Source organism: Hippocampus comes, unplaced genomic scaffold, assembly GCF_001891065.2.
Source record: "Hippocampus comes isolate QL1 unplaced genomic scaffold, H_comes_QL1_v1.1 scaffold62, whole genome shotgun sequence".
In the NCBI taxonomy this organism is placed as follows: Eukaryota; Metazoa; Chordata; class Actinopteri; order Syngnathiformes; family Syngnathidae; genus Hippocampus; species Hippocampus comes.
In genome coordinates, this window is record NW_017806062.1 from 36897 (window position 1) to 61572 (window position 24676).

General features: G+C 43.8%; 1 protein-coding gene across 4 annotated transcripts in view; it reads left to right on the forward strand.

Annotated features, from left to right (window-relative positions):
- cntn1a (contactin 1a) overlaps nucleotides 1-24676 on the forward strand; it is a 52912-nt gene that overhangs the window by 10075 nt on the left and 18161 nt on the right. For 3 of the 4 annotated variants that reach the window (XR_002170915.1, XM_019893400.1, XM_019893399.1), the window contains 3 exons: nucleotides 17988-18128; nucleotides 19946-19984; nucleotides 23330-23456. Coding sequence is in view for 3 of the 4 variants with exons in the window: in XM_019893400.1 (XP_019748959.1) it covers nucleotides 18071-18128; nucleotides 19946-19984; nucleotides 23330-23456 (224 nt within the window). In the remaining variant the exon portion in view is untranslated. Of the gene's footprint in view, nucleotides 1-17031; nucleotides 17053-17987; nucleotides 18129-19945; nucleotides 19985-23329; nucleotides 23457-24676 lie in introns of those variants that run through there. The other variant, XM_019893401.1, reaches the window with a different exon arrangement.

Consider the following 24676-nt stretch of genomic DNA (forward strand, 5'->3'; position numbering starts at 1 on the left):
GTTCGGGTCGTAAGTTAAAGATAGCATGCTAATTGTTCTCATTGCTGGTTGTAATGGAATGAGGGAGGAGTTAACAATCATTTTGATCAGGGTTAAGTTTACTCTTTCATCTTTTTAAGGGTTAACACATCCAATGCCAAGGATGTTTTTTCCATTTATTTATTTAAGAATCCAGACATTCAACTCCAGGTTACGCTCTGATGTATTTTTAAAATTGTTTCATATGGTAGGGCAAAGAAGGATTTGAATATAGCTGGTCGAGTCTTTCACGCATTGAGCTCACAGTGCAGAGGTCGTGGGTTCAATCCAGGCTCCGGCCTTCCTGTGTGGAGTTTGCGTGTTCTCCTCGTGCCTGCGTGGGTTTTCTCCGGGTACTGCGGTTTCCTCCGACATTCCAAAAACATGCATGGCAGGCTGATTGAACGCTCTAAATTGTCCCTAGGTGTGAGCGTGAGCGCGGATGGTTGTTCGTCTCTGTGTGCCCTGCGATTGGCTGGCACCCGGGTCAGGGTGTACTCCGCCGACTGCGCGATGATGGCTGCGATCGGCTCCAGCACGCCTTTGTAAGGATAACTGGATCAGAAAATGGATGGATGGATGAATTGAAGAATGTCTCTTACTCTCTCTCTCGCTCTCATGTTTCCACACCTCTACAGCATATTCAGTATTCAATAGGTTTCTTCGCTTTTGAATAGTTGTAGGTGGCTCGTGAGATGCCACAGAACACAACGCTTCCTATAACACTACGGACCACCTCAAAGTTGTCACACCCGATAACGTTTAGTTGCGTGCGCCTTGTTTTACGACAGCCGCCGAGTTATCTCATCCGCACAGCGACTCCTGAGGCAAACGCTTTGAATTTAAATAGCTCGGAGTACACGGCAATAACAACCTGTACTCTTTGTCCTTCTCTTCAGAAGTTGATGGTTCGGGGTTAAGTTGCTAGAATGCTTCACAAATTTGAATGTCATTGTTGTTCGCATTATTGCCTGTCTTGACTAAAGGAGGAGCCAGGAAGAGTCGATTTTTCTGTGAGAAATAAATTATCTCGCCCCAAAGTCTGAAAACGTTCCAATTACCGGCTATTGGACTCGTCAATAAAAGAAAAATCCTGCAAGCAAACATGTCTACCATTTTATACACCCGGAAAGCGAATGAGTTGTATGGAAATAATAGTGCTAATTTCAGAGACCATAAATTAACATTTTGGCAATATTTTAGTCCAGATAAAGTGTTAGCAGGATTACACAAAGCCTACTTAATCAGGCTTGGAGGATGGGCTAAGGACGAAGCCATTCAATTTGGATGCAGCTCAGGCTTAATGTGAATTAATTTAACATGGTAGGGGAAGGCCTTTTTCACATTTTCTGGAAAAGCAAAAAATGAAAAAAATCTGGCTTTGAACCCAACTACCTTAAAGGTACGCTGACATTATGGATGCATATTTTACAATGGTGGTGTCTATTTACTTCTCGGTAACTTTTGTTTTGCATTTTTTTTCCCAGCAGCATAAACAGAAAAACAACCTGCGAATGAGCTATAAGCTGCCGCGCTTGAAGCTAGAAATTTAGCTGCAGACCTCATACAAATGAGACATGTTCTTGCATTCGGATTTTTAAAATGTCAAATTCTGTAGCCAAATTAGCTGTAGCTAACTAGCTAGTTAGAGCTAGCATAGGCGGATATTCTGGAGTACTTTTCGGCATTTGGTTCACTCATACAGTTAAACTCCTTTATAAGGGATTTTTTTTTCTTTTTGGTCAGACTCAACTTAATAAATGATGTAGAGACCGCTAAACAAACCACTTGAGTGCTAACTGTAGCCGTACATTGTAGCCTACGTGTGGGCGCTTGAAATGTGTCAGTGTTACAGTGCCCACTGTTGCCAGATTATTCATGAGGAACGTGCACTGGCAGGGACTACTGGAAAGGGCATCCAGAGGTGAATCCGACTCGGACACACACACACACACACACACACACACACACACACACACACACACACACACACACACATACACACACACACACACACACACACACACACACACACACACACACACACTCTGTGTCTTCAATACATTTCTGTTATCAGTAGCACACAGCTCCACTCATGCAGTTTGCGCGCACACACACACACACACACACACACACACACACACACACACACACACACACTGGTTCCAGACAGAGTGAAGGACACAGCATCACAGATCAACACATACAACAGCCTTCTCAAAGACACGCCTATGAATACACAATAGATGGAAAGGGGCAAAGCCATGCCTCGGCTAATTCCCCTGTTACCGAGGACAACAACAGTGAAAGGTCGGTTCGTGCTCCTCAGCACTCCACCGGAGGCGGACCTATCAGGGGTTGTCCTTTTGCTACCAAAGGAAGCAGCGTTGAGATTTTATTGTGGCATTTTGTATTACTTTGATGTTTTATATTAGTGGTTCTCAAGTGACACTGGTGGTGTGGGTTTAGTTTCCAGGGACTGTGAATGGTTGCCCGTCTCTATATGTGCCCTGAGATTAACTGGCGACCAGTTTAAGGTGTAGTCCGCCTTTGACCCCTGACCCTGACCAGGATAAGCACAACAAAAAATGGACAGATGGAGTTTTATATCAATCAGAATGAAGGGTTCAGCTTTCCACAGCTGACATCATGCAAATTTTTTTCGATAGCAAACGATTTGAGACTTAAGCCGTGTATACACACACACACACACACACACACACACACACACTACACAAACTTTTTTTTTCTTTTTTAATGTTAGAGACCCCATACATGACAAGGAAAAAAAATCTTTGCATTTTGTTGCTGCTCCCAACGCTCCAAATTTACAGGAGTAGGCAGCAGTGCTTTCTTTTGTGTCATTTCCTTCAAGAGACAATTTTAATCGGCAATTCCAACAGGCCGATCACTCACGAGTACAGTTTCAACTTTGTTTCGTTATTGTCTCCACTAATGAAAACCATTTGGGGCTCTTGCTTCTGCTGACCAGACGTGAATACGCATGTCGCCGCATAAAAGCCGTGAGTCACTACTGAGAGTGTAAAGGAGTCAGCGGAGCCACAGAGGAGGCTTTTATCTGCTGCACTTTCAATTCAGGAGGATGCGTCTGAGCCTTTAAACTGCTTAGCGCCCCAAAGTTGCGCCGAAGAAATGTCTGCGAGACAAATCTCCATCCGTAAAACCTTGCAAAACGCACCAGTCTGTCGGCAGCGCCACTCGATGTTAATCACTTCTACCTAATGACTCCGTGATGATAGACGTGTTTATATTCCTGCCCAATATGCAATTATGATATGACATCCTTTGGGGATCATTAGGCTGTAGAGTGGGTGGTATGTTAGTAAATGCAGTGGCAGGTTTTTAAAATTCAAATGGAAGAAAAGGTCTACTTTGTATCAAAAACCGTGACGAGACGATACAGACACGAATAGAGTACCCTAACTGGAAGATTTCTTCTGGGATTCACGAATGGCATATAAACATTGCGTTGCTGTTCAGTTTTATCAGACTTTTCCATTTTATTCCCTCCCCAAAAATCTGATTTACCTCCTCGCCACTCAGCCCCCTGCAAACGATTAATATCTTAAATAGTTGGAAACGCATTACTCCTCCGTTTCTAAATCAATTACACTCGCGCATCATTTCCTGGATATGCGTGTCAATATAAAAGGGTGTGTCCAATTTTGTAAAACATGTCTCTCCTGCTCTCAATTATACCGATGCATGAGGCTTAAAGTGATTAGTGCAGGCTACTGATTGGCAGCCGTCAGCACAGCTGTTGCTGTCTCCTCAGTAAGAGCATCCTGTCTGGCTACGGAGTTGCTCTCTATAGTTGCTCCCTGGTCGTTAGAACCTCACTTGCTGGGGAATGGAAAGTGCACCATCTTTGGATACAACATCCACCGGTCCTCATATAAGCATGTCTAGGCTCTCTTTTGCATAGCTCAGACCTCTTTGGGGTGGGGGTAAAAATTCTCAGAAAAATTGAGCAGCAAGAGGAGGGCGGGGACTGTTTGGTTTGTAAACAAAAAGGGGCATGGTTGGCTCGATTCTGTCTCCGTGACACACGATGACGAGTTGAATATCGCTTTGGTGACCAGTTGTTATTGAGCAAAAAAAAAAAAATGAGGCTCTTGCTCGGGTATTTAAAGTAAACATTCTAAAAGTGTTTCTAGTTTGATTCTAATAAAGTGGTGTCCACACCAGCCAATTTTTACTTCTTCACCAATTTATTTCTGTAGTAATACCAAGATTGACCTGCGAGGGGCAGAATGGTGCCATATGCCATCCACACCAGCGGAAATGACAAAGAAGAAAAAGTAGTAGTCGTCAACTAAGTAGCTTCAGACCACTTCCTGATATGTCTGTGGCTCACTCAAATTTGGTTTTGCCGTCGCAAATATTGAACAGATTTAAAATGTACACTCGTTGGCCCGTTCGTCCGTTTGCCTCGCAGATCAGGAAGGAGGACTCTTTCTAAATCGACCCCCACACCAAAGGATAATTGTTCATGATAATCCTTTGGAGATCTCTGACAATTGGCTGGCTTTGATCGAAATTGAGGGAAAAAATATGCTAAAATGGCCCGAATATTGTTATGGGGGGAGAGTAAGCCTCCACATACATCATTCAGCCAATCCGCCAAAACCACAGTGAGTAGCAACATCGGAATAAGATTTTCGGCACAGACAGATTTGCTTTTGTGTGCAGCAGTTGCGGCCTTTGATGCCCAATGTCATTATTAGCATTTGCATTCTATATGTCAGCGAGCATATTTGTGTGAGCGACTGACCCGGCTGGCCACTGTGCTGTGACCCTGTTGGCTAATGAGGTGTCACAACTGTTTTTTTCTTTTTTTCTGTCCTTCATTGCAGAAAAAAAAGCATAACAGCCATACCCTAAGGCTGTTCTTGCCAGAGGGCCGAAGAGAAAATTCTTATTTTTATTTCTGTAGATTGCCTGCTTGGGTGTCTCTTGAATGTGGAGAGATTTGAGCTGATGAAGGACAAAGGTGTTTGCTCACTCGCAGGTTGATGCCGGGTGTGTAGAAGAGCCATTCAACTATGAATGACCTCGATTTCAACGTCAATTGCTTGGAAGACGTCTAAACATACTGTTCCTAATGTAACACAGTTGATATGTTGTAGATTCCCTGCCCCAAATTGTATTATGATCATAAGTGGACTACTATCCAGGTAGGAGAAGCGGCAGTCAAACAGGCCAAAATACAGATGTCAAGGGATGTCGTCGAGAGAGACTAGTTGCATATCAGGTGATCACGGTGTGGTTTAACCAAATACGAGAGTGTCGTCTTAAGATATGAACATTTCTACAAAGGGTACGATGCTCTTTCCAGACAATCTGACCATTTTTTTCCCCCTTGAGAACAGCCATCTCCTGACACTGCCGCTAAGATGTTGAACAATTGTTTCATAATGAGCCTGCTTCTGATAGAACCTTGGCTCAATGCACAGCTTCATGAATAGCACATTTATCCAGAAATATAACTGCTTTGTTAATTTTTCTATGGCAACCCCACATAGCAACAGGCGGAACAACCACAGTCTGCTCCATTCGAATCAGTTGTAGCTGACATTAGGTTCACAGTTAGCCCGCATATCCAATTTTTGGGGCGATTGTGTGCCGTGAGATTTTTCCGATATGAGATATCTTGACATATTTCCTCTTGTCTCTTTGCGCTTCAACCTTTTTTTTTTGCTCAGCGGGTGTGAACATTGCCCTATTTAACGACACCCTACATTGGGCTGCTGACCCCTCCGCTGAGGGCGCCCCCCAACTGCTTTGAAGGTTTTTTTTTATTTTATTTTATTTTTTTGCTTTTCTTAACCCATGACAAATCGCCAATGTTGTTGTGCTCGGATGCTCCGGGCCATCGGCCATTGTTCATTTCAGTCCTAAAAAGAGCAGTGTGGGTCACTCAGCCTCTTGAATGGCAGTGGTGACCTATATATTGACCTATATGTATGAAGACCTGTAAAAGTCAATGCACGATGTGCAGCTAAAGATTAGCTCATGGATTCAACTTTTGGTTTTGTAGTTCTTCAGATAAGGACTTGCCTAATGTGTATCGGGAGGTCATTAAAAAGTTTAGGACCAACAACAGAACGAACCGTATCCCCTCTAAGCTTCGGCTTGGATTTCAGTACCTCAAGAAGCAGCTCCGGCCAGCTGTGTAAGGGTGTAGCAGCTCCGAAAGTTAAGGCGAGTCAAGACAGCATAGAAATATGAAAATAAATAGCTAAATTAAAATACCTCTTGCGTGTTCCAGTTCAGAGGTGAGTGGCAGTATTTTGATGCAACTGGAAACACTTGAGAGAGGGCCGGCTGGCTCCAAAGTAAAATATCTTACAGTTGTCTCGCCAAAATGAGAAGGTGGATGGATGGCTTCATGAATGTTGTCTTGAAAGAGATGCAGGTGAAGCGTTGGCATCGAACTCCCAAAGGGGGAGGGATGCGAGTCAAGCAGAAAATATGCTCTGACTCCTGAACCTTATTATCTCTGCCTTAATGACTCAAGCCTAGGAATCGATACAGTTGGACCGGCTCCACAGGCGGAAGGTCCACTTGCAGGAAGTGGATATCTTCAGAACATCCATTATGGATGAGAGAAGGAAAACTGAAGGGCACCGTTTCAAGTTTTATGGAGACCTGTAACTCCAGAGGCAACGAGGAGACATTATTTGCACCATACATGGAAAATAACTACTTCAATGAGTGCAGACTGCCCAGTGACTGAAGAAAAGTTGTTGTGTTCATCTAAGTTGTCGGATTTTGTGAAGTATTTCTGGACTGCGGGTAAAACTAATCATTGCCCCTCTGAACTCTAAAAGTTTGAGCTCCTCGTCAATGCAATAGATAGGACCAAGGTGGGGCGCAATGTCCCAGCATGCCCCATACTGGCCAGTTGTCAGTCAGTGACAGCTTGTGTTGTTGATGCCGTCATGTCACTTATCCTCATTGGGGTTGCATGTCAACCTACCCTGGCTGCGGAGTACACCATGGACTGGTTGTCAGCCAATTGCAGTTTTGGCTACCAAAATTTCTTCCTGTACTTGAATGCTTATCATATTTCAGCCTATGTTTTGAAGTCGGAGCACTGAAATTGCAGAATGCATTCACTACCACCGCCTGTTTCGGTTAGGAGCCACTGTAGCATAGTCACGTCGCGGAGGAAGGCGCTTGAACAGAAACATGAGTCACAGCTGCCACAGCGTAGTGACAGAATACATGCCCGGGGTGGTGAAATTGCAGATTGCATGAATGTATTCAGGGGAAAATGAATCCTTCATTCTGGAGCCCCAGTGTTGCGTCATTGTTGCGTGAATATACTTTTCATTCATTTCCACGTCAATCGTCGTTAGATGAGTGGGGCATCACTGAATGTAATAAAATGTGCTGCATGAATGCACATCATTTCATTTACCTTTTTTTATGTATTTATTTTTGTTCCCCATTGAAGGAATGTTACACTGTACACTCGCGAGTTGCGCGTTCAACTTTTTTTCCTCCTTCCTGTACAATATTGTTGTCACCTCACTGGCAATATCCTCCGTTACTGCGTTGTAACCCCGGAGGCTCAGTCACAACTTCAAGTAGGGCACGCTGCAAAAGGTTAAGGATGCCATAAGCGCGTATGGGTGTGTGTGTGTGGGGGGGGGGGGGGGGGGGGCGGTGTAAGTATGAGAGAGATTGGGGCAGCACTCCCTGAGTGCTTGCGATAGAGGAAGGCAGGGTGCCATGACAGCAGTTGCAAACCAGCACCAGACATTTATCCTGAAGCATTGTGTGCTCAAGCATGGAGATGTACTGTGTGTGTGTGTGTGTGTGTGTGCGTGTGTGTGTGTTGGGGAGGGAGAAGTAGCAGTGGTAGTTTATGCTTACAACACTTGCTGTCAAAACATTCCAGGTAGTCTTTGGAAAGATTTCTTTCAAGTAGGAATTGCGCATCATACATGTTTTTGGTTTTTGTTTTCCCCCTCACTGGGAATGATACGCTAACGTGTCATTGGAGTTTGCTGGTATCGTGGACTAGTTTATTCAATTTGTACCGGTGATGTGTAGCTAATTGTAAAAATATCCTATGTTCCAAAACATTTATTGTCTAACAGCCAAAATGTAAGTTTCACAACTGAATAGCGTATGTGTTCAGTGCTAACGTGCAGATTTGTTTGCCCATGCGTGAAGTTATGCCAGTTTATGCTCCTGTATTCTTTCGGCTAGTAGGCTAGCTAATATTGATGAGCCTCAGGCGACGGTGGTTTGTTTGCGTTGTCTATTTTCACCACTGACGGGTGTGTGTCGTTACAAGGAAACACAAGGGTGGTGGTGGGGTAGTGGAGTGGTGGGTAGTGGATCACGCTTGAGCCTCAAAGTCAAAAGGTTCTTGGCTCGAATCCGTGCGTTACTGCAGTTCCTCCCACTTCCTCCCACATTCGAAAAACACGCATGTTAGGTTCATCGAAGACTCTAAATCACCCATAGGCGTGAATGTGTGCGAGTGTGTTTGTCTCTTGGCTGGCGACCAGCGTAGGGTATACGCTGCCTTCTGCCTGAAGTCGGCTGAGCGTCTCTGAGCAACAACCCTATCGCTTTTCACACGTATGCACATTTGACTTCTTTCTGAGTCTTGACGACTGCTGCTTTGCTTTTCTTGCGCTTGCTTGAGCAACCGAGGCAGCCATGAAATATTGATTGTCGAACTTGTAGTTTCGTCTCCCGCTAATGCGCGTCATGTGTTTGATTCGTATCAAGCCTTTGCCCCATATGTTCATTGTAAGCCTATGGAGAGGAAATAGCAGTCGTATTTCGCCCCCATATGTGGATTGTTGACTCATGTATGTTGTGACATGCTGTGATTCTTTTTCATGTCATTATGATTATAGATCATAGGCTATGTACGGTTCAATAATAAGAATCGGGGCTTTCGTTTTCTTTGCTTGGAGGGATTTATGCAAGAGCAAGGTTTGTAGATTAGTAGGTCATGGCAAATTAAGCAAATGAGCTAAGTGGAGGGTTGACTAAATGGTGTCGAAAAAAAATTTTGATCGTAATGATTTTGGCCTCAATGTTCTTGATGTTTCCTCCCGAAGCAGTCATCTTTCGACTCAATGGTATCCTTACATGACGGAAAGTCTTTCGATACTTACATGTCATGTTTTAGTTTGTCGTAGTTGCTTGTAATTGCAATACTAGCATAGCAAGTATTACCGGAGACAAATTCCTTTGTGTGTTCTGCTAACTTGGCCAATAAAGATGATTCTGATTCTGATTCAAATCGGATATGGCGAAGGATGCCGATACCAGCCACCGATACTTTGAATTCTTCCTTGCCAGTAGTTGGTGCTAGACTGCGATCTATCCACTTCGGTGACTTCTACCCCAGTGATAAGAGGGTCCACCTCAGAGTCCCTAGACTCTGCTTCCTCAAAGAATTGCGTGTCAGTGAAATTGAAATATTCTACCCATCAACTCATAACGTCCCGAGTCGAAGTCAGCAGCACCCCATTTCCACTTTTCACAGTTAATGGTGCAGATGGACCAGCATTCCTGCCATGCCGACTGCTGAACCTGCATTTTGCTTGGCCAGCCGATACCCGTTAGCTGCCTCCAGAGTCCCAAAAAAGGCCCGATAGGACTCCTCCTTCAACTCGGCGGCATCCCTTACCACCTGTGCTGTTTTGTTTGTGTTCAATAGATGAACCGCTGAATCCAGTTCTTTATGTACCATGGTTTCATGACTGTTCCTGCTAGACGCTTGGTGTTGATGCTTTATGATCCTCACCGCTTTTTTGCAGCATCTCGACGTATTTACAAACATCTTTCAGGGGCTTTGGGTGCCAATTATTCGTGAATTTTCACTATTCATGAGGGCTCGATCCACACCATATATCAGTCGGCATAAGAATTTTGTGTAGATGAAAAACAGAAGAGTTCAGCACAGGTGAAAGGTCGCAGGTTCAAATCTGGGCTTTGAGCTCCTGTGCCAACAGCGTAGGCTATCTTTTATTCCTTCAAGCCCCTTAATACTTCTCCTCATCATTGCAGACTTTTGAACAGGTTGAGGTCAAATTGATATCTTTGTCTTTTGGCTGCTTACTGGGATTCCAATCTTTCTGCTCAGCCTCGTCACAGTTAAAAGCTCGAAGGAAGCAATTTCCTTTTCAACCAGCTCTGGTGGCCTTTTGCTGAAAACCGTATAAAAGTTTTGTTTTTCCTTTTATGTGTCATGGCAGAGTAAAGAGACAAAAACACATAGTATCGGACATCTTCGGATCTGAGGTCTGTCCATTATACAAATACTAAATAATTGCTTTGTGTTGGTTAACCTCCTTCAAATCAAGGGGAAGAGCATTGTATATTATTATTTATTTCCTTGTTACCACCGCTGGTGGAGTTATTTACCTTCAATTTGCATGTCTGCGCTTGGTCTGATGTGCCCTGTCAGTGTAAACGCAGCCATATTGGATATGTGTTCGTACAAACCTGTATGTACATGGAGCTGTCACCTCAAAAAAACCCCCAAAAAACAAGCTCAATTATTCATGTACAGCAGGTAGGTAATCTCGATTCCCTGACCTGTTCTTAAGCATCTGTGCACATGAAAGTGGGACACAGTTTAGGAGCGCACTTAAACCTGTTCCCGTCATAATTTGGTTGGCAGTCACGACACGCAAAGGGATTTTATTTCCAACGACACACTTCAATTGCTGAACACATTGTGCTGTATTTTGCTATGACAGTTCAACATTTTTCAATGATCTAAAAGTAGAAAATTACAATTAGACAATCCAAATATACAAACTATCTCTGAGACAATAGTTCAAATCTCTCGACTGTAAGTTTTTCCATGGTTAGGTTTTGAGCCGAAGCTGCTAAAAGATCCTCCAAGTCTGGAATTTGTCATCTTTTCTTTTTAGGAAAGACTTCACCAGAGTGCATCTAAATATGTATCTCTTTCTGCCTTCATATATCGACAGACGCGACAGCACATGAAGTGTGATGGTTGGGGGTGTGAAAGCAGGCCACGGCAGATTTCAGACGGAACGCACATGACTTGGCGTCACAATGAAAGCCTCTGTTTAATCACCATCATAATAATAATAAAAAAAAATCACGAGAGGACTGTGAAATACAGTACAGTAATTTCGGCGATTATAGGGCAAATGATTTTTCAATTTCACTGCGATCAAGCGCAAATTAAAACAAGTTCAATGCAGGAATAAGTGGGTTGGGGGGGGGGGGGAGCTGCTGATAAAAAACTGTTCATTTATTCATGCTCCATGATGATTTTTGTGTTCAGTCACAGGAATGTAAAATCTTCATTTGAGTTATTTGAATGAGGTTAAAAAAAATGCCTTACTGTATTAACTTTCATGCATGTATTGAAAAAAAAATCATGAACATACATTGAAGTAGTTGTGAAGAAAATGCTGATCATATGTCTGGACCACTGCTGGGGCTTATGCATGTATAAGGTGGTGGTGGGGGGCACGGGGGCAAGAACGTCTTATGACGACTTGTGTGTTTATGTGTGCGCTGGTGGGGCAGGAGGGCTTAAAAGATTAAACAGCAGCCTGGCCACAGACAAGCAGGAAAGAAGACCCCTGACTGTGGGAGGCGTCTTGAGTTGCATCCCATTTGCATGACTCCCTCTGTCCTGCTCGGGGAATTAGCCTCTCTTTATTTCCCCACAGTAGCGCCCCCTCCCTGCTTGCCTTGCATCCCTTGTGCACGCACCTCAGAGAGGGAGCCTCCATCCTGCGGCATCTCATTGGGACAGACAATGGAGCTGAGTATTTAGGACACTTGGCAGGGTAGGCATGGTGAGGCGGGCGGGGGGTTGGGGGCGATGGGGGTAGGGGCTGCTAAGTAGCTCATATCGCCCGGTCTCCACAGGCATGGCAGTCCTTCATTGCAAGGGGTAAGCGCAGGACACTTTTGTGACCTCATTGCCTTGCTTTTCTTCACGCTTAAGCGTGCTGACATCATCTCCACAGTAATGCAATCAAACACACGGCTGCAGTAATATAGTCGTCTTTTTTTTTTTGCCGAGGATAAAGAATATATGCTTATGAGTATTGTTGTAATGTCTGCGTACATGTGTTGCACCACTGTTTGTGTTCAAATTGCCGTTGCTTAAAGGGTAATATAACCCCACAACATCGATGATATTTTGGTAAGCAAGTTTAAGGCGTTTTGCATCGTGTGTTAGCATTAAGCTAGCAGACGTTTTAACTACTAGGAGCGGCAACAAACTGCTTGAAGCAAGCGTTTGGACTCTTTTTTTGAAGAGTTGTCACAATCTGTCAAGCTGATGCTTGTAAAGTTTTCCACCACTATCTATTGCAAATATTTGCTTGCAACTCAAAACACACACCAAAAAAAGAAAATCAACAAAAAACTGGTCGGCAGACCACAAATAGCCCCTCTGCCTTAGTTTGGGCACCCTTGGTTGACACTGAGTTTGACTGAATCAGTATGGATTCAAGATAATTGCCAAATGTGATCTCATGACACTCTGTCACCTAGATATTACCCCTTCGCGAGTGAGTGATGGTGAGGTGGGGGTCTTATTAAATATGTCTCTCCAGAAACATTTCATCCCATATCTTCATTGAGCAGATGTGGCGTGAAGCAATTAAGCCGAGTACTCTGGATAATAGAGTGCACATCTCCCATCGCGACCTTTGCCTGCGTGACATAGTTTGTCATGTGTGACGCCACGTGACGGCTGAAGCATTTAAGACTGAATGATTATCTTGACAGAGAAATGGACGGACACAAATGTCAGGGAACTCACCCCTTGCAATCTCCTATCATGTATGATGAAAACCTCTGAAAAGCATTTTACCACAATCTTAGGCTGGATTTTCATAGCATGGCTCAAGTGACACTTTTTTTTTTTAAATGCCAATTGGGATATGCATCATGGCAGCATAAATGGAAAAAATGAGAATCAGGCCTCGGCAATGCGGGTAAAGTGTTAACGCGTTGATCTGATATAATCTGGTGGTGGTCCAAATGCTGTATGGTCACAATAAACTCAACTAACTTCACGATAAGCAGCACTTTGGCAAATATAATAAGCACGCACACACTACTAAATACTACCACTACTAAATAGTGTGCAAATAGTTGTAAAATTCTTACGCAGGTGGATATTTGTAAATAGGTTTTGCCATCAAATGTTTTATAACAACTACCACCTAAAACAAATACCAAGTGTTATCCCCAGATAAATAAATTGAACCCCCCCCCCCCACCCCACCAAAAAATTGACAGTAAAGTTATACTTGATACTTGATTGAAATAAAAAAAGGAGCATAGTTGGTCGAAAAGTCATGACAGTAATATTATTGCAAGTAGTTGTTACCCAGTCAGTCGAGACAAAATCTGACATGACGTTCCACTCGTATTCTCCTGACAGACTGAAAAAGACTTTGAGGGAATCAATACTCTTTGCCATCAATAATTCACAAGTGAGACTGTCACGCTTTGGTCGCCACTTTGTGGGGAAAAATAAGATCCAATGGAGCACGGAATAGACAGCAGCTTTGACTTTCCGAACACACCTATCAGGTGTCAGGAGTGAGCAGATGGGATGAGCTGATTACGAGATGAGGTTATTGATTGATCCATTTACCAGCAGCTCAGGCAGTGTATTTCAATCTCTTGATTTTCAATCAACAGGGCCCAAAAGCATGTTTCTTATCAGAGACGCTGGAGGACAGGAAATAATTGCATTGAAATGTTGCATCAGCGCAGGTCTATTGTATACAGAATATGCAGTCACTCTCGTCACACAAAAACTCAGGAACTCGTTTAATCTTGGACCGCGTGTGTGTCAGTGGTCTAACAGCGAACAATCTTCACGCACACTGCGGACTTGTTGAACTTGGCTCACGAGTGACCAGTGTAACAGTAACCGTCCCCTCTTTAGCACGTCAACCCTTAGTATGACTCTCCAGGCATGACGAATCGATATACCCTCAACCCAAATGTCACACTCTTTTAAATTGGATGAAGTGTAGGTTGATTGGTCATGCCTGGAGAATGAGGCAGAAGGATGACGTAATGGACTTGCTGTGTTAGCATCTCAGATGCTACAGTTGTGTCGAAACAAAGCTAACACGATGGCCCACACATAAAAAATATCAACATAAACAAAATAACGTTATATTCATTTTTATATTGATATTGATGCCGTGTTGGCGAAGTTCGGAACGAAAATATACTTGTGACGTAAAAGCAATCATCAAACTAACAAACAAACGATTCTGTAGAATCACATGACTATGGGAACTGATTCCCATCTGAAAGCAGAATCCTATCTTCACTCTCAGAACCAAAATAAGTGCGGTCTGTCCTAAGATTATGACCAATTGCGATTTCGAGGCGCGTCTTACTAGGTTACGTGTGATTGGTGGAAAACCTCACCACAGAGTATAGAAAGTAAGTAGTGCCGTGCAAATGAATCGGGCCATGCCAATTGTTCATTTTGGTACAGTGCCATTTATGCCCCTAAAAAGCATACAGTGGGCCAGAAATGGCCCCCAGACAGTAGTTTGGAGACCCCCGCTTTGAGCAGTGTTCATCTTTCCTTCTCCGACTGATTAGAACCACTCTAGCCTTAACCCCATCTTGGATTCTTCCTCTTCTTGGGAGGATTAACACAAATCTGATGTTAACGATTGCGACTGTTGATCGTGTGTGAAACTCGGAAGGCGTGTTGGGGGTCGTTCGGAATGTCTTCTTTTTGAAGCCTGAACCCTGCAAAAGCTTCCCCATCCCCCTGTCGTTCACTGGATATACTTATCATAGGAAGAGGAGGAGGGGGGCCCTCTTTGCCTGGCAACATAAGGGGGATGATGGGGTCATGATGGCAAGCGCAAATGACAGCAATGGTCAGTAGAGAGATGCTTCAGAATCCCGGAATTCACCCCCCCCCCCCCGGCAGCTTGTAATCCAGTCCGCAATCAGGTTGTGAATTTTGCAATGACTAAAAAGGGCAATTGATTGAAATCAGGCGAGCACACTCAAGCCTGAGGCGGAGGCGCCGATAAGAGTGGGGGTGGGAAAAAAAAAAATCACCAGAATCGGTAAGTAACCCTGGCATGGCCCTCGGTGTGATGTATGGGTGTTGTAAAAACGGCGGCGTTTGAGGTTGCGGTCACGTTCAAGCCCGTTGAGTTAGCATGACGACGGGAGGGTGAGCTCCCAGATAGAGGACACCTATTAAATTAATACTGATTAAAATAGCACACCGCTTCCCTTTTTCCACCGTATCCATTGGCTGGCAGCTCCTCATGTGACGGATGGCGTTGGTCGCCTCGCCGCGTAGCCCCGACGTTAACGCGAGCCTGCCTGTCATCTCCCCTAATCTCTTAAGTGCATCTATTACCGTCGTGTTTGATTCACGGCCGGGATACGACTTGTTTTCGGCAGCCAGACGAGCTGAGCAGAGGAAGGAAATGAAGGAGGGAGCGTCGTAATATACGCACGGCGTATTTGTACCTCAAAATGAAGGATGTGGTGAATAGATGGGCGGCGGCAGGTCATCAGGCAGTAAATGACTGTTTGCATAGTTTCATTGCCATCGCACCGCAGCACGCAAAATTGCTCCTTTTTGGGTGGTGTTGCTAGGAGACGCCAGCCCCGCTGTATCCGAGCAGTTGAACGCTTTGGGGAGGATGAGCGGTCACACGAATTTCATGCCAAACACTTTGTCTTCCTTCGACATGTGTGGCGGCCATTAAGAATACGCACGACGGATTTACTCTCTGTTCACCACTCTCAGTTCACCCAACATTATTTTGACAGTGATGAAGCACCCAAACAAACCATCATGTTTAAAAATAGTACGCCATCATATTGTGTTCTATTAAAGCAAACAGTGATAATCAAATGAAATAAAATGCAAAGAATTAATATTCATAACGAGTGGACACGCGATTTAATGCACTAAATTGCCCAGTACAGAACAAAATTATTGTAAATTGTTTCACAAACTTACTTTGCTGGTGCTTATGGGTGCTGGTCATGTTCATAAACCGCAAGATTAGCGTGCTTCTTCTTTTTTTTTTTTTTTTTACCTTCATTAAGATTGGATGCCATAGAGAAGGACTTGACCAAAAAAAACCCACAACTGCATCAAAAACTGCATGCTGAAGAGACACACACATGAACAAGAGGTCACCAACAGCCATAGATATGGATAGATAACGACACACCCGTTTTTGAGCTGCGTACGTTCAGCGACGCTAAGCTAATGTCCATGCTTTCTAATGCATTTGCTGGAACTGTCGCCCCTGCCAACATGGCCGCCATGTAGGCACATCTATGAGCCTGCTGGAGCCCTCTGTAGATTTGTGACAACAGCGGCGCAGCCCGGAAATAATTGTTTTTGGCAACGACTGCACAAAGGGGTGTTTTGAGTGGACTGGACGCTATTTTCTGTCCGTTAAATCAGTAATTTATTAAATGAGAGTCCCGTCAAATCAATCCACCGCTCTACATGTATTCATAAATGAATTTGTCACAAGTGCTCAGTAAGCTGCAGTAACAGTAGTTGTTTTTCCAAAGGATGACGAATTAACTGCCTCTGAGTGATTATTGCCTGAGATAAACATCAGCGCATGTTTCTGGCATTTTGCAATTTGCATCAGTGCTTGCCGTTGTGGTTGTCAGTGAGATTTCTGGTTTATTACTGTGTCTTCGACCGAGAAGCTTTCTTTATTTTCTTTTTGGGCTATACTGCGTCTTTATCCAGCGTCTGTAAAAGGACTCCATTTGTCTTTGTCCAGGGAGCGCTGCGATCTCAATCTTTTTGTGCTGTCACACCTCTTCACCGGCTGACACATCGGGCCCCGCGCAAGGAATCGATTCTTGTCTGCCTCGGGTTCCATCCAAAAGTGTAATCAACACCCGGCGCTACACCAATTGGACAGGCCTGCTTTTGTTGAACCGATGCTCAGCACAGTCATGCGGCCCCTACATGCAGGACACTGTATGGTATTGTACTTAAAATGTACCTTTGCCGTTTCAAACAGTCGAAACCAATTGCTGTATCCTCATTTTGACTCTACACTTTTCTTACAATATACTATTGACAGTATAATTTCACGTGTAAATGTACTCTCCGTATATCACTACTTATAGCCTCCAACGGTATACCTGAATATTATCTATTCGGATGACCACCCTGAAACAAACTACATTGGATATACCCTTCATATGATACTGTCCTTATACCCATGCTATACCGACTCATATACTGAAAGTGTACCTATACCAACCTGTACATTACATGTACCTATAGCTTTACATACCGTATGTTATCCTGATAGGGACAGCAACATCTGCGCCAAGCCAGTAAAAGGGGATCGAGATGTAAAAAGACAGATCATTGCCGGTGTAATTCTCGGTATGAATGTCATCGTAGCACATCACATCGTGAAGAATTTGATTCAGCCATTGTGAAATCCTAATTATCCTTTCCCATTGTCTTTGCGAGTGCTCGCGGCCTTGACGCTCAGACAGCTGTTGCTTTTCATATTGCGTTAGTGGGTGTGCGGTTGAGGTGCCGGCTGGCTGCTGGTTATTTGCGTGAACGTCTCGGGGGAGCGGCGGGAGGGTCTGCTCAGCCGAACCGGCTCTGGCGAATCGTTTTGGCGACTGTCCGCGTGTCAGTCAATTGCTTTGAGCCTCAGAGGCTGACAGGGAGCGGTTAGCGTGAAGATGCTAGTGACGTAGCATGAAGGGAAGGGTGGTGTCAAAGTGGCACCATGTCCTGGAAAATGGAGGAAGATTGACAGCGTAACATCCGCCTTAAGGGCAATGAATCTGAAAGTGAGCCACAAGTGTTATGCATGCTACCGCTAGTAAACTTCAGTCACATTTGGGTGGAATTTTTAACAGCTGTTTCCGTTTGATTTTGTCTCATTCAGGAGAACCAGGCAGTCCTGCTCATGTTCCATCGGCTGAGCGCCTAGCTGAAGCCCCTCCACCCGGCAGTTGTCACGTGGACATCATGCCAGACCTCAGCCTGCTCCTTTATCTCCTGCTACTGCTCTTTGGCTCCCGCGCAGGTCGGTACAGCTACTGTGGTACCATGTCTTCAGAATTCAATTTGTTCCATGCTCATACGTCACATTGCTTGTATCTCAAATCAGGTTTCCCTATTGAAATTAATGGAAATGCCATTTATCCGTTCTAGCGCCCACCAAAAAATACTCCCAAAAATCTTTGTACTGTGTTTGGTGGGGGGGGGGGGGAATCATTGTTACATGTGAGGAAACCCAAAATCTGCACCCTGCTTACAACCTCAAAGCTTTTTGTCCCTTCATTTTTGCGAAAATGTGGTGCAATCAGCCAAGCTGGAAACAAAGCCAAGTGGACATAAAACATTGTAGTGAGAACATTGGCCTGTCTGGGGAAAAAAAAGATGCGTCGTCCTCAGTGTACCTTGAGCTTCAATTTGCAGCTATCCTATTGATTTCAGATAAGCCACAAAAAAAATCATGATTCTCCAGTTTCAAATCACAGTTCTCTTGAATAAACCATACAGTTTTCTCCACCATGGCGCCAGTTCAGGAAATATATATATATATATATATATATATATATATATGAATTGTGTGGATCCAGACCTCTCTTCTATGCACATAAATAGTGCAGAGTCAAAAGCGATGATGCTTCAAAAAAAGGCAGCAGCCGACGTGGTTGTTAGTGCGACTCAAGAACATTGCCTTGACATTTCTTTGAGGATGAAGGTTGATGGCAAAAGTCGAGTACACACAGAGCGCTGCGTAGCCATTGTTACCTAGAGTTAAACATAATCACCGAGCTGCTGCTACCCCACATAGCAAAACTTGTCAAGTCACATTTATTCATGTAGCCCTTAATCGTTAACAGTCTCAAAGAGTTTCATATGCATTGACAAGTGTACACAACATCCCCTGAATTTAACACCTACCAATTTGGAGCAAGAAAAACCATCTGAGGGAAAAATAAAAAAGAGAAACCCTGAGAAGGGGCCGCAGATGGGAGAGTTCCCCATCCAGGATGGCCAGACTGCAATGGATGCTGAGTGGGTAATACAGTATTTGACCCAATATTGGTATAATGTTAGAGTGATATTAAAGTCCATTTAGCAAGATGAAAATGCCGCAGGCATCTCTTGGAGAGATAGGTCCCCTTCTGAATCCGGTCCAATTGGTCAATGAAAAAATCGGCATAGCAGTGGTCGACCCAGCTGTCGTCCAGCTCAGTTGGAGCAAATCACATCCACAACGATCAGAGCAGAATACGTACAGCGACATCCAATTGGGTCATCATCACCTAGCCCCCTCTCCAGATTAGGGAGGGGGGCGGGGGGACGAACAGAGGAAACGGCAGTGCAAACAGGCAACATATCGTTCAACAAAATGCTAGAGTCCACAAATGAGTCTGGAAGCCAATGCCAATATGTTGCAATCATCAAGGTTGTCGCGCTTTTCATGTGTGCACAAATACTTCAACCCAATGTTGCATTTGTGTAAATACTATTCCCTTTACATCCATAGGTAGCTTGACAAACATGAGCCATGTTTGTGCATGGACATGATGCAAAATTGCATCATTAAAAAAAACTTGCAAGTCTGTTTTGTCATGAACGTTGAAAATCATTGCAATTTGGAGCTTTTCAGGAGTACCGTGGCTGCATTCAAAGTGCTCCCAAGTGGGCTTTTTGGGGACGTCATCAAGTCGGTGACCTTCATAAAAGCCTCACATTTCGATTATTCGCCACTTGAACCTTTTCTGAATCCAACTTGCATATTTATACCAAGCCGTGACTCGCTTCTTAATGACGGCCAGCATACATGATTAAATATGCTTACACTGGTTCCTTTGCCCACGATTACAGATCCATCGATGCAGGAAGAGGATCCAGACTTTAATAGAGGTAAGACCTGTTGCTCATCATTTTTTCAGCCTTGACTGGACTTTAAAATGATGCCGAAAATCATTTTTGCCGTTTTGGTCACTTTTTTTTTTTTTTTTTTGTCTAAAACGCTGCATATTCTGTGCTTGGGCATATTTATAGTTGATGACGCATTCGTTGCACAAGGCAGGAATGGTGTGTAGGTGGTCTTCCTGCTGAGATGAGCTGCAGCTAAGTTCTTTTGCTTTCCTTCTGGGCAAGACGTTTATCACGGCGACGTCTATGGCGCTGCTACTTCTCTTCCTCTTCTCTCACTTAACACCCACGCGTGACTTTTAAAAGCTGTCCAGCTATATGTTTCTCTTCTTCTCAAATGCCAAATTATGCTGGAAACTCAATGAGTCGGAATGCATCCGACTGGATGTTAAATAATAGCGCTTCGTTGTTTTTGGAGAATTCTGTGCTTCAGTCAGCCACAAAGGGGGTCATCCTTTTGTTTTGCAAAGACTCTGGTGGTATTCAAGAATTGGATTTGCGGCGAAAATGGAAAACATTGTAAACGGATCAGCTCGTTCTAAGAGATGGCAGTCTCTTCGGTCTCGGCGGAATCATTCCATTTATTTCAGTCGGCAAATCAATTTTTCACTCCAGAGATGATTCCCACTGCACATGCCGTGCTTTTGACGTTTCATTAGCGTTTGGACTTGCTCTTTGTAAGTTTGTGTGTCAAGCAAATTGTGAAGAATCTATTGGCATGGTTACATCCATGACAAATTGGATACATTGCAAATAAAATAAGCGATATGACGGTAGGTTTTTATTGCGTGAGGGTCCGTATGCGCACAGGAGGAATAGTCGCTCTTTTCACTGAGTGTGAATAAGCCCTCGCTTGTTTGACACATGGACTCAATCCATTCACGGTCAAGTGTTGCCAAAAGAGGAAACAGAGAGATGCTTGATGCAGTGTTGTGACACATAAGGGCGCAATTCTGTACAGCAATGGACCAAAAACATTTGTCGATAATGGTACAAAAAGTTCGGGGGTGGTGAAGGGAGAGAGAATTCTCAGTTAGTTGCCGGAGTCAGTTTTCCTGCAGCTGCCTCCCTTTTCTCATGTTCACTTGAATCCAAGCTCAAACGTGAAGCTATAAGTCAAGTGACTTTTTGTCTTGTTTCGTCAAATGACTTCAAAAGGTAACCAAAGTGACATCATCACACATTCTTTTCAAGCCCAGGAACCACACCGCAAATTTTTTTTTTTTCATCAAGTGGAAATTAAAATAGCACACAACACCGCATCAAATAACATTCATGCCAACACGACAAAACCTTAACGGCGTAACGTCAAATTACGCAGGTTCATTAGACACAACCATGGCCCACCGAACACATCACGTCACACAACACAATCCAGCGCTTGGCCATTCATCGTGACGCGGTGTCAAGCAGCTTGACACCATGCAGCGCAACGCCACACCACCAAATGCCACATGTAGCGCTACGCCAAGTAACGCAAATTAATTTAGTCAAGCAAGTCTGGCATCCAACTACAGTGGTAGCTACTCTTACAAAATTAATCAGTTCTGGAAGAAATTTTTTAACTAGAAAATGTTGTAAGTAGAGACGCGTTTTCCATGTCAATGCCCTAATCCGTTCCGAGCCCCCGCAAAATTCTGACATAAATGTTTCTGAAAGCAAATGTTTCAGAATGTGTAACAAATACATGTTACAGTTAGATTATTGCACAATAAATGAGAGTTGTGCATAATGTAAAAAACAAAGAATAGAGTCAAGAATAAAAATGATGGTCATTTAACTTTTAACTGCGTCCTCATCATTTTTTTTTGCCCTCTTTAGTTCATGTTCCCTCTCAGAAGTGGTTTTTGTCTGGCGTTTTGTCAAGAACTGATCCAAGGACGTTTGCTTTTGTCGGCTTTTAACAATCCTTCGAAAATGTCCAAGGCAAACATCAGCATAGTGAGCGAACGCTTTTTCTGGGTGATTCACATTTACATAAAACTATCAGAACACCTCATGGCCCGAGGAGCGAATGACAAGGATGCTGCATCGATACATATCTGTCGATCTACACACACAGACACATATGGTAGAAGACCCTTTTAGCCAATGGGATGGCAGGAAGATGCTAGGTAATAGCCAATGGCAGAGCAGCTATAAGTATGTTGCGTTCAAGTCAACTCGGAGCTGCGAGGAGCAGCCCATCCTGTATTTTTACCTTTCGTATCTTGAAATTTCTTTCGTAACAAGAGGCAATATTTTCCTGCTGAGGTGTTTTGTAACTTGAAAATTTCGTATGAAGAGACGTTTGTAAGTCGAGGAACCACTGTAACTGGGAACGAACGCCGTGAAAAATATAAAAAAATCAAGCAACTGGAAGCCCCCTCACACACACAATTTCACCTCCCAAAAAAATCTGTTCCTCTGCACACCTCTGGTGAGCACGACTGCACCGAAGTAATAAAATGTCAAAAAGTGGCGCCAGCGTAAAAATTGACACTAGACGACTCAAAATATGCAAATGAGGCAGCTGTGTGGGTTGTCGAGGGGACACAGAGGCAAGTCGGACACAAGTTCACGAGAGGGTGCGAGAGACCGCTGTGTCTCCAGGCCTTTCTGTGGCCTGCTTTGACAAAAGTGCCCCCACCTCGCCATCTGTCATATCCAACATTACAGGAAAACAATTGGAGCGCCACCAGGACTCATCGCGATACTCAAATGGAGCACTCTCCTCTTCTTCTACCTACAAATAATTTATTCCTAGCAGGGTCGATAATGTTCTCTTCACTTGAGTGTGTGTGCTTATAATTTAAATTGCTTGGAAAAAAAAAAATTCTTGAGCTAAAATTCTCCCCTGTTCCCAGAACAGATTTTCTCACTTATTTCCTTCCATCGGCTCCGCAGTGCCTCATTTTGAGTCGGAGCACTTTCTCGGTAACCAGTAGCAAAGTGTCCAACCGATGAGATTAATTCCATCTCGCCACATTTTAATCGCAACAGTAAGAACCAACAGGAACTCAAATCCTGATGTTTCGAATATTTCCATCATGCATCTGAAGGAAAAAAAAAAAATTGGGGTCCAAAAAGTCACCTTGTGGATTTGGCGAAACAAATGATGACCGGGAATGTATGAGAAAATATAGCAGATATCGGGGCTATTTTTATGGGCAAGTAAAAGTATTTCCCTTTGCAAAATGTATCTCCTCCACCCTCAACGCCAAGCCAGCTGTCACATGTTTGGATGGAATTGGCCCAGAACTGTCACCAGGACTCAGTGTGACTTTGATGTTTGTCGGGCGGTCCACCTGGTTGTTGTTTTTGTTTACCTTCGGCCGTGTTTGCCTGCAGATGAAGCCACAGGTTACGGGCCGGTGTTTGAGGAGCAGCCGGTGGATACCATCTACCCCGAGGAGTTGCTCGAGGACAAAATCACCATGAGCTGCCGGGCTCGAGCCAGTCCACCTGCCGCATACAAGTAACATATGTTCCCTCGTGCACGCCGCATCATCACTGCTAGTTTTAGACTCCCTTGACTCCACAATTTCTCCTCAGGCGGCCTATATCGTAAATGCCGAGGTCAGCAGGCGTGTTATTTTAACCTTGACACCTTTTTAATGGATCTTGTGAACCATCTGCAATTCACGATGGCATTGCAAATTAGAACTGTAACTGACGGCACTGACGGCTGAAGCAAAACGTCAACTATGGGCAGTGATGAAAACAACCGCTGCAGCAGAATGGAGACTACGGGCAGTGAGAAAACAAAGCGGAAGCTACGTTAACCACATTGACTTTGATGAAAGGCAATACCGGAGCGCAAGCCTTTGAATGTTTTTTTCAGAACCCCTTACTGACGATTCACACAAAAAAGCCACAAAAAGACGCTAGCTGTTTGCCGTGTCTTTCTTTTTCATGAGACGGCACCAATATGCACATTGCCGCCATCATTTGTCCTCCCGCTAACAATGATTTAACAGTTAATACAAGTGGTAAAAAGGGGGGGGGAAACAGAGCAAATAAACAAGATGCTGTTGGCAACAGATGACACTTGATTTCACCGCGCAGCAAACCGGAGGCTGTTTTATGATGAGCTCGGCCAATTTACATGCAAATGTATGTAAATGATCTTACCCGGCGCATCTTCATACTGGTGTCATTTTCATGCAGTCCCCAATGTATAATGTGCAAACGAAATATACGGATGTTGGTTGGATTGATCATGCCAGATTTTTAAAAGATATATTTTCATAAAATTAGATTTTAATCTCAAACAATAAACAAATTAATGAAACACAAAGTGTGGAGTAATACATGTAGACTGATAATAAAGCAACACTCATATAGGCATGTCCAACGAGGTCTAGTGATTGAGTCGACACCGAAGAGTGAAATCAGCGAGTCATGGATTTTCATTATAGTTACCATTGAATAGTTTTTTTTTAATGTCACACCCCCACCAAAAAAATTAACAAGTAGGGAATTGGGTTTTAAAAAAAAATCACAAATAAGAGGGGACTTTGGAAAAAAAATAACTCAAACAAGCGGCGGTTTCTGCAAATAATCCCCCAAATTCGTAAACAGGTGAATCCGCAAATTCCCAACGGTGAATATGCGCAGGTCTACTATATTCTTAATCCTCTCCAAAAATCGTGAATTATGTTTGCATGACTGTAGCATTATACTGTCTCCTGGTGG